We start from the raw sequence: 12,918 nt of genomic DNA, 5'->3' as shown, positions 1-12,918 counted from the left end.
ACTTTTTGTACTAATTATTGTCCTCCATAGTTCTCCTTTAGAATAGAAAAATTAGATTGAATTCTCAGTTTTCTTGTGTCTGTGTTATATTTTCTAATTTGAGCTGCATAAGCCCACAATTTCAGGCAGACTATGAATCATCATATTGTTGTTGAGATCCACACAAAAATGTGTTATTTTAAAAACGGCAGGCTTAGAAAAAATACAAACGCCCCTTACACAATACAGGCAGAGCAACACCAACTAAGCCTGTCCTTCAGTATAATTTCGTGCAAGATTTGGGAAGAATTGCTATGAGTCACAGGAGATGTGAGCAAGCTGTAGGAGTAAAGCATTCATAAATAAATGGAATGTAACTCAAAAACCATCTGCAAAAGCTGTCGAGAGTTGAACTGTGCAGGATTGGCTGACCTTGATGTCAACACAACTGTCATAAAAATATTATATTCCAATGGGGGTGAAGAAAAAAACAATAGGTTATGTATTTGTTGTACCAGCTGACTTTTAGATTCAATAAAAAAAGTAATGGTTTTATGGTTTTATACCATTACAATAAATAAATGTTCTTGAGAGAATAAAAACGGAGATAAATGAAGAGCTGAAATCAACTGTGTGGGTGTAGAAACCTAGTATGCCGGATCTGTAATGCATTTCCTGCAACATTGTGTTTATCTTTATGAATAATACTAAAAAATAATAAAATATATCATAAAAAGGCAGAAAAGTAAAAATGACAGTTAAAAAAAGACTTTAAAAAGGTCTATTTTAAACGTGTCAACAGAGCTTGCATATCTAATGTAGTCTGGCAGGAGTCTCGGAGCGTAGTAGCTAAAAGCAGTTTCTCTAGGAAACCTCCGAACACCAGCATCAGAGGAGCAAAGCCGGATAAGGAGTTAAATATCTAGGTTGTTTTTTTACGTTTCTTTTTTTAACATAGCTCCTAATCTACTGCTCCAGACGCGGGCCCTGCCATGGATTTTCTCTCCTCGCTTTTGTTTCTGATGGCTTCTCTTGCTTTCTGTTAGACCGTTAGAGGAGGCCAGAGGGCTCACGGCCTCATCTTGGCTTCATCCAGAAAGCCACAGGACAAGAGGATTTAATACAGAGCTGCGATGCGATGCTCCAGAGGGGATTATCAGAGCAGTGCTGGGGGAAATGGACCCCCAGCACTGCTCCATCCAAGGCACACACACACACACACACACACACACACACACACACACACACACACACACACACACACACACACACACACACACACACACACACACACACATGCACACACACTGCAGAGCATGGTATTTTTTGCTCTTTTCCATTCACACAGCTCTCTTGGCCATTGCCCATTCACCCATGCTCTCTCTGTCACATTATACACACTCCAACCCATTGCACATAACTTTATGTACAGTACATTGTGCATTCACCCCTGCTCTCTCTCAAATGCATACACGCAAACATTAACACACTGCATATGTTTTTCTGCTTCCTTAAGAGTACATATTGTTCATTCTCTGTCAAGTCAATTCATGCATTTTCCTTTAGTGGTTGCCCTATCTCATTTTTCAAACCATCACACACACACTCATAACCACTCAGTGAATAGAAAAATGTCCTGTACAATGGAATGGAATCCATTACAAGCTATGTGTAGTGAATGATACGTACTATAAGTGAACCATGTAGTGTTGACACTGATTTGTGTTTACTCAGCTCTAATGTAATGTTTGATACCCCTGGTAATGGTGTTTTTATTGAGAGGTGCTTTTGCAGTACGTTTACACTACACTCAAAATGCAAGTCATGTCAGGGATTTCTTTGTTGTATTTCCAGGTTTGTTGTTTTTGCAAAATGTGTAGTTGAACATGTATTTTCAGGAACAAATTGGGTAGTTTTTAGAAAGACGATCTACACATAATGTTCTGGTGCATAACGTTTTTAAGTAGATCAAGCAGGAGTATTTTGTATCAGTGTATGGGAAATAAACAACAGCCGTACAATACAAATATTCCCTTTGTGACACTTGTCTGCACTATTTATATATATCAGAGGACTGCGAGAACATCTCTCAATGTGATCAAGCCATTTGTCTTCAGTGTAGTACAGGTGTTTATATTTTTGTTCACAGAGGATACGTTCTAACATTTCGCTCTTTCACACTACTTTTAACACGAGGTTCAATTTCTGTCTTTATTCCCAGACATGTCACTACATGAGGTCCATGTGTGAGCGTAGAGGTGGCATTTCATGGCGCAGCGGGTTTTTTCCTTCTATGTAGCATTTTATGGTCCCTACTCCCGTGCCAGTGGGAGGAGAAGTAGGGGGAGTGTCAATGGCAATCGAGCAGCACAGTGCAATTTTAGAGTCAACATCGACAGCATTTTGTGCAATCCACCCTCTCACAGTAGGTGAACCGTGCACTGCAGCTGGCTTCCATTAAAGATCACACTTTTCCCCATGTCTTACTTTTATCTTTCTCCTACCTATACACATTTCACAGATTAGCAGAATCTTTCAGAGATGCTAGGTTAAGGGGTGACACTTAAATATCTAGTGCTTAACAGCATCTGTCACCGACAACAGCTAGCATGCTGTGGCTAATTAACTGAAAGGCTTTCCCTCTCAGTTAATTATCTCCTTAAGCAGCTGCCTGATACAGATATCCTTTATAGAAAGTTTTCATCTGCAGTTCCTAACGCGAGTGCAGTGCTTTGTCAAACTGCAAAAGACTACATGGATAAATCTTACACAAACATTAGCAGGCTGTTACACAAACTGTTGTGTAAGATGTTAAGCTATGACTGATGAAAAACATGATGTTTTGGAACAAAATCATGTCCTACGTCATGTATTAGGTCATTGTCAAGTATTATATTTAACCAAGACTACGATGTTTCCATAACCTTTGCCTTCTTTATGAATATCATGCATATAGTATGAATGTATCATCAGAAAACAACAGCAGTGTTTATAGCAGTCCACATTAATGTGTAGGTTTTATTAATGTCTTGATAAGAGCACTGCTTAGAGAAGAGCTGTCCTGATTGGTCCTGATTGCTACTAGCCCCCAACACACCCAGCTCAGTGACAGCATCATGTTTTATCACGCACCCACACACAGCTCAATGTCATCCTGCCCACATATAAAAACATTTCCCCCCTAAGAATTGGGTTAGTCCTGTTTTAGATTAAAGCCGACATTGCCCCATACTGTGCGAGGAGCCTCTTGCTGTGGCTGCAGGTCAGGCACATGTAAATACAAACCCAAAACACTAGCCTTGTTTGTGCAAAAGGGGAAATGGGACAATGGAGTTGTTATGTTCAGAGAGTCAAACTATGCATGAGATTTCTGGAGATAAGTTGGATGAAAAATTCTTTAAAAATGTGATTCGATGTATGCTTCAAGGGGGCGAGGAGCAAAATGCATTCTGCGAGGGAATTGAGAGCATGTGTGTGTGCGTAGATGACCTGGAAATGGGTTTTTCTCAGAAAGAGGGAGTGTGACAGTAAACACAGGAAGGGAGGGTAGAAGATGGGATGACAGCTTAAGAGAATAGACATTAGGGATTGTGTGTACATACGCATGGCACACATATGTACGTCAAATTCAACAAACCCCTTTTTCCATATAAATACACACACACATTTATATAAATATATAAAACATTTTGTATATAACGTTTAAATGAGATAGACTTAATGTTCATCATATTATCCCATACTGCCTTGCACTTATGAATGAAACACTGGCATGCATTAATTTGTGTACATGTTGCACACACGCAAACACTGGCACCAACATTGACGCCACCAACTTGAATGCATGTACATGGGATATCTGCATACAGTACACACACACTGTCTCTGTGCCAGAGCTCTACGGCAGTGCAGCTTGTTTAATGGAGCATTATTTTCCTGAGCGGGCATGGCAGATGAGGGCTGGCAGACCTCTAAGCTCTGAAAATAGTATGAAGTGTCTCATCAATGTATTACAGAAAAGTTATAATGCTTAACAATGTAAACAAGCCAACTCTTGAGTTCTTTTTGCTTAAAAAGTGTATTACTTTGTCCCTCAGCATAAAACAGGTCAGCCTCTGGGTTTAACTTCACTACATCACAATCTTTGTTTGCTGTTTATTTATTGCAGAGATTTGTTTGCTGACGCTGGGCAGAAGGACAGCCAGTGTCCGAGCGGACACCTACTGTCGCCTGTACTCGCTGTCTGTGGACAACTTCAACGAGGTGCTGGAGGAGTATCCCATGATGAGAAGGGCCTTTGAGACGGTTGCCGTGGACAGGCTGGACCGTATTGGTAAGAAAGTTAAATTTAAACGACAACTTCAGAGGGAAGTCTTGAATATTTGTTTTAACTTTACAAAATATGCTACAAATCGTATTTTTAAAATAAAAAGGCCTCAGTATATGTCAGAAATTAGCAACCTTGAATATACCTTCCTATGTAAAATATTTTATATTTGCAATTAAAGCTTTCAATGAATCCTCTTTAAGCCATTCAGCATATCAATGAGTGGTCTTCCCTATGTTAGCAGGCGTGATGTATCTCTTTGTATTTTCTAATGTTATTGACTCACTGACACTGATATGAACGAGACAAAGATTTCAATTTACAGCCGAAACGTTAGGACTGTAAAAACTGTCAACACTGATACTCACGAATGAAATTACTTTCAAAGTCATCTGCATATAAACATGCAGATAGCGCTCTGGTTTTGAAATCCCTGCATGACTTCTCTCACGCATACAATTGATATTCTTTCCATATCCATTGCTGTTCCCAGGCTCAGCCCGAGTAGATGAAAAATTCACAATGAAAGGCACGCCTGTATCATCACTCAGCCCTCGCAGCATGCTCTGTTTTATCCTCAGCTATGTTTAGAATGGAAGATAGAGAAACTGCTTTAGGGGGTCTCTTTGTAGAAAATGGCCGCTTTTGAGAGATGTGGTGGGCTGATAGTGATGTTTCTGTGGGATGGTCTCCGCAAACGTCCTTTCTCCTGGCCTTGATGCTTATGTACTGTACACCCTTCTTCCATAATGAAGTTACCCACACAGCAATGATCCACAAATTAATTACCGTCTTGATGGACTTTGCACAATCTGATTGGAGGTGTGCAGATGATAAAGGGTTAGGTAGTGCCAGGGTCAAGCTGAAAGGAGATACAATACCTCCATGCAACATCTCCACTAATCTTCCACCAGTGATATCAGAAAATGGAGAGATTGATCCGGGCCTAATTTCATTTACAGTATCCTCGGTTTTCAGAGCCTTTTGTTAGCACCAAATTGAAAAGTGCAGTCATGTGAATTAACCCTGTCAACGCTTTGTGCGACCATTCAAAAATGACTAATGGACTTTTGCGGTCAGAGTTGCACACATTTCTCTAGGAGTTTGGGTCGGCAGTTAGTTGCCTGTCGTAGTGACGCATCTCTTGTCTGTTTGACCTTGTGCTCAGCTCACAAGGACTTCTGAGAATACGAGTACCTAAGGTGTTATGAGGTATGCTAATCCCACGACAGCTTTTTCAGAAAAATAAGATTTCAAATGTATCCCTGATTCTTAAGATGCGCCCCATTGATATTACCTTCCAATATCAGGAAATAAATAAGATATATTTGTTGAGCCATTATCACAGTGAAGTTCACACTCTATTACCGGTTGAACCTGCGTCTTTCATGTTACCTAAAGAATCCTAGCAATAACTAGTCAAACATTCAACGCCTACACCTTCTGCTGTCATTCTGAGATTCTGTCTCTGGGTAGTTTTCATTTGCTCTTATCTCTCATAATGTGTCTATCATTCCTTCCTTTTTCCAACTTGTGATTTTCAGGTAATTTCTTTATTTATACTTTCATGGCTTTTCATTTTCTAGATTGTTCTATTGTAAAATATTGTCGGAAAATAGAGTAGTTACTCTAGTACACCCAAACGTCAACCTGGTTTCAAATAAAACATGTTGTGTTTGCTTTTACAGGCAAGAAAAACTCCATCCTGCAGCACAAGGTGCAACACGACCTCAATTCTGGTGAACTCAACTACCAGGAGACTGAGATCATCCAGCAGATAGTGCAGCATGACAGGGACATGGCCCACTGTGCCCACTTCTTCCAGAATGTCCCACCCCAGCCTCCTTCACCAACCCCTGTCATCTGGGCCCCCCTCATCCAGGCCCCTCTCCAGGCAGCAGCCACCACCACCTCAGTAGCCATTGCCCTTACTCACCATCCCAACCTCCCACAAACTTTTTTCAGGCCTCCGGTTTCTCTTCTGGGGTCCTTAAAGGATCCTCCAACCCGGTTTAAGAAGTTTCCCACTTTTGTTCCTCCATCCACAGCACCTGGGTCTGCTGGGGACTCTCCTTGTAGCACACCCTCTAAACTGCACTCTGGGTCGGACATGCCATTGCTGGCCTCTTTTCGGGCCATGCACCCGATGTCAGGTACAGGGGCAACTGGCTCTAGCCAACAGGCCTCAGGTAGCGGAGACCAGCATGGACCTATTGTTACTGGCTCTGGGTCCAGTAGAGGAGGGGCCTCTGCCTTCCCATTTGGACCAAACTTGTCCTCTGGTTCACCTTCATCTAGTATGGCCCAGCTACACCCGCAGCCACAGCATCAACAGCCGTTTCGCTCCAACACCCCACCACTCTCAAACCTCTTCCGGCAAGGATCTACAGGTGGAAGCACAGGGTCAGGAATAAGTGGAGGAGCAGTTGGACCCTGTGCTGGAGCGACAGGGTGGTCTTCAGGTGGAGCTGTTGGCGGTTCTGTAGAAGGAGCAACAGGAGGAGACACTGCTTGGGCCGGAGAGGACTTTACAACAGGGCCACTCCCAGGGGCTCACTTTGGGTTGCGGAGAACTACTGGCAGATTTGTAGTAGAGATCTCAGGGGAATCATTTGGAGGGATACCTCAAGGATCCGTGGGTGCTGCTTTTGGCAAGTCAGCAGGGACAATAGGAGATAGAAGGAGATCACTCGTAAGAGCTTCTGGGGGATCAGTAGGAGGGTCTTCTGGGGAATCACTGGAAGTAGCAACCACTGGAGGTTCCCTGCGAAGAGCTTCTGGTGAATCAATGGGAGCAATTTCTTGGGCATCCGCAGTAAGGGATACTGGGGGTGGACTTGCAGTGGTTTCAAGTGATTCAATTGGGAATCCTGCAGGGACATTGGGAAGGTCTTCTGGAGGAGCCACAAGTAGCCATATAGGAGGGGTTTTAAGTGGACCCGGGTTAGGGATGATAGGACATATTGGCCAAACAGCAGGAGGGGCATTTGGGAGCTATATAGGCGGGTCTACATCTTGTCCCATTGGAGGGACTTCTGCTGGAATAACAGCTGGACTTCATGGTTCCTCTCGTTGTCAGAGTCCGATATCTACCGGCTCGTCCAGCCCAATGTCTGGTCAGCCCCTCCAAAGCCAGCCCCCTCCCAAGCCTCCTCAGGTGGCTCCTTTGCAGCAGTTTGCAGGGGGAGGTAGGACTACGCCTGGCTTAAATATTTTCCATTCCCCCCCACATGGCTCCCCATCCTCAAGCAGAGGACAGTACACCCAGCAGCCTGTCGAGGGCCCCCCATCTTCCCATGGCCATTTTAGCTTGGCAGGCCTCCATTCTGGCCTACGTCCGCACCAGTTGTCCCTTGAGAGGTCTGCACTGGCTTCCCTTTGCCAGTATGGTTCAGCCAACGCCTCCCCCCTGCCTTACCCCTGTGGCGCCTAGCCCTACTATTCAAAGCCCAGTGGCTGGCAGAACTTTCCACTACAGCGACCCCTCAAGTGCCACAGGATCCCACAGTTCTCTACTCATGCCTCAATCTTCCCTCCCTTCACAGCCTCTAAGCCAGCCTCATGCAACGGGGAGAGATTCTCCGATGGGACGTTTTTCCGAGGACCTCAAGCTTTTATACAGTTCGCACCCGTCTCTGCCCCAGGAAGTGGCCCAGGCCCTAGGCCATGTTACTCTTCCCACTTCTGTGGAGCCTGGATATTACCCCTCACCCTTTTCCTCACCAACTCTTGTGCCCAAACCCCGTAGCTCAGTGCCAGGGCGCATGACTCCTCCAATCCAGATGTCTCCGGGGCACCCTCACCAAACTCTGTCCCCTGGGGCGTCTCCGACCTTGCCTCTACGGAGGGCCTCTGCTGCCTACTCATCAGATCTAGAACCTCAAACTGTCCGCTCTAAACTCCCGTCCAATTTGTGAGGATTGATCACACCCTCCTGGGCTCCTCCAAACTGAAACGCACACAAACTATCTCCATGTGTGGCACTTTTTTCTTTCGGTCTTCAAGACTTCACTGTGTTCCATCCTTTCATTTTGACAAGTTCTTTACAAATTACTGCGATTTAAAAGACACTTTAACTTGGAGCTATAGAATATAATATATTTATTTTATGATTTGTCCTATTTTGTATTCATACATACTGTATATAGATAGAGATATATTTGAATGATAAGTTAATCAAGGGACTAGGAGGGTGTGAAAAAGATCTCAATTTAAAGGAAAGTCATTTTGTTTATTGATATAACTATGCCAAATTCATCTGGTGATGTTAAGGGAGACAATTAAATGGACTACTCAATAATACTCTGTTTTTTTCTGCAGGAACCTATGCACTAATACCTGCATGTATAAATGCTTTTTGTGTGTTTCAAAAAAGAAAATCAATATTTTTAGCTAAGACGACATGCTTCGAGACAGACCATCTACCATCTCATACAGGATCACATATTGTTGATCCTTAAATGTATCTATTAGATTGTACTTATTTATCCTCTGTATAAACGTTTCAAAACATAATGAGGGATGAAAAAGAGATTTTTAGAAAACCCCAAAATACTTTTTCCTGTTGGATAATAATTCATCAGTCAATCCTTGTTTTAAACCATTTTATCGTAATTATAATAACTCAGTTTATGAAGCAGGAGGGAGAGGGGTTCAACGAGCTGCCCTCTATCTAAATATTAAGAACAGTATGTGAGTGACTGTCTTTCTGCAGAGTCCTTGACCATGTCCTAAGAAGCTCACTTTGTCTTCCAAAATCATGACGCTAATATGTGTCGAAAGCAAGATGTTTTCTTCCCAACTGTGAGTAACTGTTAATGTGAGTGTTTGTGAGAATGAGTTAGGGATACAGTCTGATGCAAGAAAATTATCAAAAGGATGTTTGCCTTTTTCACACAAAAACTATGACTTCCATTAACAAAAGCTTGTTTGTTACATTGTGTAGCATTCAAAAACAACATTACCCCCCAAAACTAGACTTTGCAGGTCATACAATACACAGAAAAACGTGTGGAAAGGGAAATATGCCTCTTAATTTTAATTTGTGCATTACTTCTTCCGCTGTAGCTGCTATGTGATCAACATAAACATTATTCCTCATTGAAGGCCAGTGCTGAGTTTTGATATGTTGAATGGACACTTGCTATAATGAAGTACTGTAGCTATCATGGGTGCACTCAAGGCTTTGTGCCCCAAGGCTTGAAAGACTGTTCCCCAACTAAAAAACGGTCATTGGTTTGATGCCTTTGACAGACGTTTCCATCAGCAGCAATTGCTCCTGCCAAAGTGTCCTTTAGCAAGACACGGAGGTCGGCTTCCACTTCCACTCTTTACTCCATTAAGTGCTGTACCGCTGCTGTAACTCTGAGGGAAATGAAGGTTCAAGGAAGACTCTGAAACCATTGGTTTGGGTTTTGTCACAACTAATTATTGAAAGATTTAGACTTCAGTTTTGATGGTATTGCTGCAGGTATCTGTACATTGATATAACATACTATGAGCAAATCTAGGTTTAGCTGTTTGCTAAAAACTAAAATGGGAATAAGTCCATCATATATTGATATAGAATCTGGTAGCGCTGTCAAAGGGCCTCACTGTGGTCGGAGAAACTGAACGGTGGAGGGAGGTATCAGTGAACTCCCAGAGGACAGGAGCAGTGATATGCTTCTACATGTTTGTTTGAAGCTCATCACCAGGAAAGACCCGGGTTCCACTCAGACAGATGAGTCCCTAACTCAGTCACAGCACTCAGCCACAGCAGCCTAATTTGACAAGACATGTTTGTAATCCCTTGACCCTCACAGGCTTCCATGGACTCACGCACAGAGGTGCACAGTGACCACGCTGCCCCCTCATTACAGTCCCTGTAATAAGGTAAAGCGACATGACATGACACGCTGCTGCACGTTTGCCCATTCACAGACATGCACACAACAAGAGCACACAGTAACCACTCAAGTAAAAATGAATTATAAACCCCTCTTTTTCCTATTTTATTAAATATATCTTAAAGTGAATTTGCTGTTCTTATCCCTTTTATATAATGTATGCTTTTTGTTGAAGCTGTGAATACTTACTAAAGAACCTTTGGAGTACTTGGATATTTAAATACCTTTTTTCATTTATATTATGAATACATATATAATTAATGAAATATCATTTTTGATCAAAACAAGTTGCTCAAAGCAGAAATGTGCATCACTTTACTCATCAATATCTACCCTTCATTATCATTCAACTACAACAGTCTTCCATCTAAAAGGAAATCCTATCTGCCACTGCTTTTAACACTGTTGATGTTGTTTGGATAACTGGCCAAATGTAGAAATTGTATTTATGTCAAGATTATTCCAACACAAAAAGATAACATTTGACAATAAAGCAAATTTCCAGGAAACATAAACAACTATAGTATGTCCACTTATGATCTGGTCATGTTAAAATGTAGAAGTCAGCAAGCTTTTAATTACATAACTACTATTGAATTAGAAGATATAAGTGAAATCAATTATTGATCAAAGCTTTCATTTGGATACCTGTGAGTTTTTCGTGGTCTTCATCACAGATGGATCAGGCCTTACTGATGAATTGAGCAGTATTTTTCCCAAATCTGTACACATTTTCAACATGAGAAGAAAACATATAACTGAAAGGCTGGGAAACCCTGACAATGGCTTTGCTTCTCAAGCCTGCACTAATAACAGAAAATCAAGACATTGAACTGTTCCACCTCTAAAATAGCCTAGCCTCGCGCTGCACAAAAGCAAACAGATTGCTTTGCCTCAGCACATCTGGAAAAAAGTCAATATTTTCTTCACAATGTGACATTATTAAAGCGTGGAGTTGGAGAACAGTTTGAAGCGTGTCTCCGAGTGACAGGTGAATGATGTAGTTGGACTTTTAGCCACAGGGAAGACCAGTAGACAGACACTCTATGGGGTACCTGAGTGGAAGTGGATGTTTTTCCACTGTGCTATCGAACGGACGGATATGAGGGAAAGCTTTGAGCGTTTGTGTGTGTGTGTGTGTGTGTGTGTGTGTGTGTGTGTGTGTGTGTGTGTGTGTGTGTGTGTGTGTGTGTGTGTGTGTGTGTGTGTGTGTGTGTGTGTGTGTGTGTGTGTGTGTGTGTGTGTGTGTGTGTGTGTGTGTGTGTGTGGTGTGTGTGTGTGTGTGTGTGTGTGTGTGTGTGTGTGTGTGTGTGTGTGTGTGTGTGTGTCACGCTGCCTTGCAGGGTCGATGGTTGGGGCTGAACGCTGTCGGAGGAGGGTGGGACAGGGAGGCACAAGTCATAGCTTAGGGACAGATAGACATTGGACAGCGATTGATTTGTTGTTCTGAACTTAGTCTGTTCCATTAACACATAAGTGGTTTAGGGGAGAAGGTTGGGTGCAGTGTATCAGCTGATTATGTCACTGTCAGTTACACAGCTGACACAATCTGCATGATGTCCCGTTTTATACGGGCAAACATCTTGGCAAAATCTCCCGTTTTGGACTTTTTATGCAAGAAAACTGCCAACTTTAAAACAAATTAAGCAAATCAGTTTTTGATTGATGACCATGCAGCTTTTAAATGATGTAACGTCGATGAAAAGGGGTCCCGTAGTAATTGTATCAACTCAAAGAAGACCATGTATTCCTTCACTCTCTGTGAAAACATGAAAATAACCAAAAATTGAGTAACAAGATTTTCACCTGACATCAATGTTTATTCTTCAAAGGGGATTTGCTATTTCTATCCTCCCAGACTATTTGCTGCTGCCTCATATGTAGTGTAATGTAGTGTAGAGAGAGGTTTTTTTTAAAAGAGGAATTAGATAAGGAAGCTTTGAGACGTGTCTTTTAAGATAAGCGAATAAAGAAGAACAACTGTGACTCACTCGCTCATGCTGGGAGAACTATTTTCACGACAACTCCCCGTGTCACCCATAATGTGTGGCAGAAGTTATTGGTGTTCTCCTGTCCTGTTTCTGGCCTTGCAGTGTTGTTAAGCAGACAGCAGGTTGTTTAAGTTGCTTCAGCTTTAGTACCCCCCTCCCACCCCATTGCAAAGCTTTAGATGAGCTCCACATGTTACCTCTGTCTCATTTCCAAAATCACGGTTGTTTCGGTCAAAGCAGCATTTTCAGATGTTGTTTGAAGCACTTCCAATCCCACTGCCTAATATTAGCATCCCTCTCCCCCCGGTCAATATGTGTAGGTGAATCAGCGATGCACACTAACAAAATCATTTGCTGTGATTGAGGATTAGATGTAGCAGCAGTGGAATCGAACCTGCAATTTCTCCGGGGAGAAAAAATGCACGTGTTGTTGTTTTTTCCCCCCGAGGCCCTCGTTATTCATTCATGACCACAAATCCCTCCCACCTCTCCACAAACGCTCAATTTAATTCGTACAAGATCACCAGAATCAGGTGTTCCCTGTGACAATGTACCTCAAAGTGATTGGATATGATATGAAGATTGCTATATGTGGTGAAAAGTTGTGTTTACCGTAGCGTCTAATATGACTGACCTCTTTTGCTGCTGCTTCAGTGAGATGGAATAACAGGACAGTAATGTTATTTGGACCACAAAGTGAGCTGTGTTACCTGGATATAACCCAGTTTAGGGA

General features: G+C 42.4%; 1 protein-coding gene across 1 annotated transcript in view; it reads left to right on the top strand.

The window, feature by feature from the left end:
- The window catches only part of LOC117549144 (potassium/sodium hyperpolarization-activated cyclic nucleotide-gated channel 1-like), a 78,213-nt gene extending 66,879 nt beyond the window's left edge, over positions 1-11,334 (top strand). The window contains 3 exon segments of the mRNA XM_034220777.1: positions 4,148-4,312; positions 5,995-7,712; positions 7,714-11,334. Coding sequence (XP_034076668.1) covers positions 4,148-4,312; positions 5,995-7,712; positions 7,714-8,223 — 2,393 coding nt within the window. The 3' untranslated portion in view covers positions 8,224-11,334.
- The last annotated feature ends 1,584 nt before the right edge of the window (positions 11,335-12,918 follow it).

This window comes from Gymnodraco acuticeps, unplaced genomic scaffold (assembly GCF_902827175.1).
Source record: "Gymnodraco acuticeps unplaced genomic scaffold, fGymAcu1.1, whole genome shotgun sequence".
NCBI classification, from domain to species: domain Eukaryota; kingdom Metazoa; phylum Chordata; class Actinopteri; order Perciformes; family Bathydraconidae; genus Gymnodraco; species Gymnodraco acuticeps.
The sequence above is the reverse complement of the archived record's forward strand: the minus strand, read 5'-3'. Positions and strand labels throughout refer to the sequence as shown.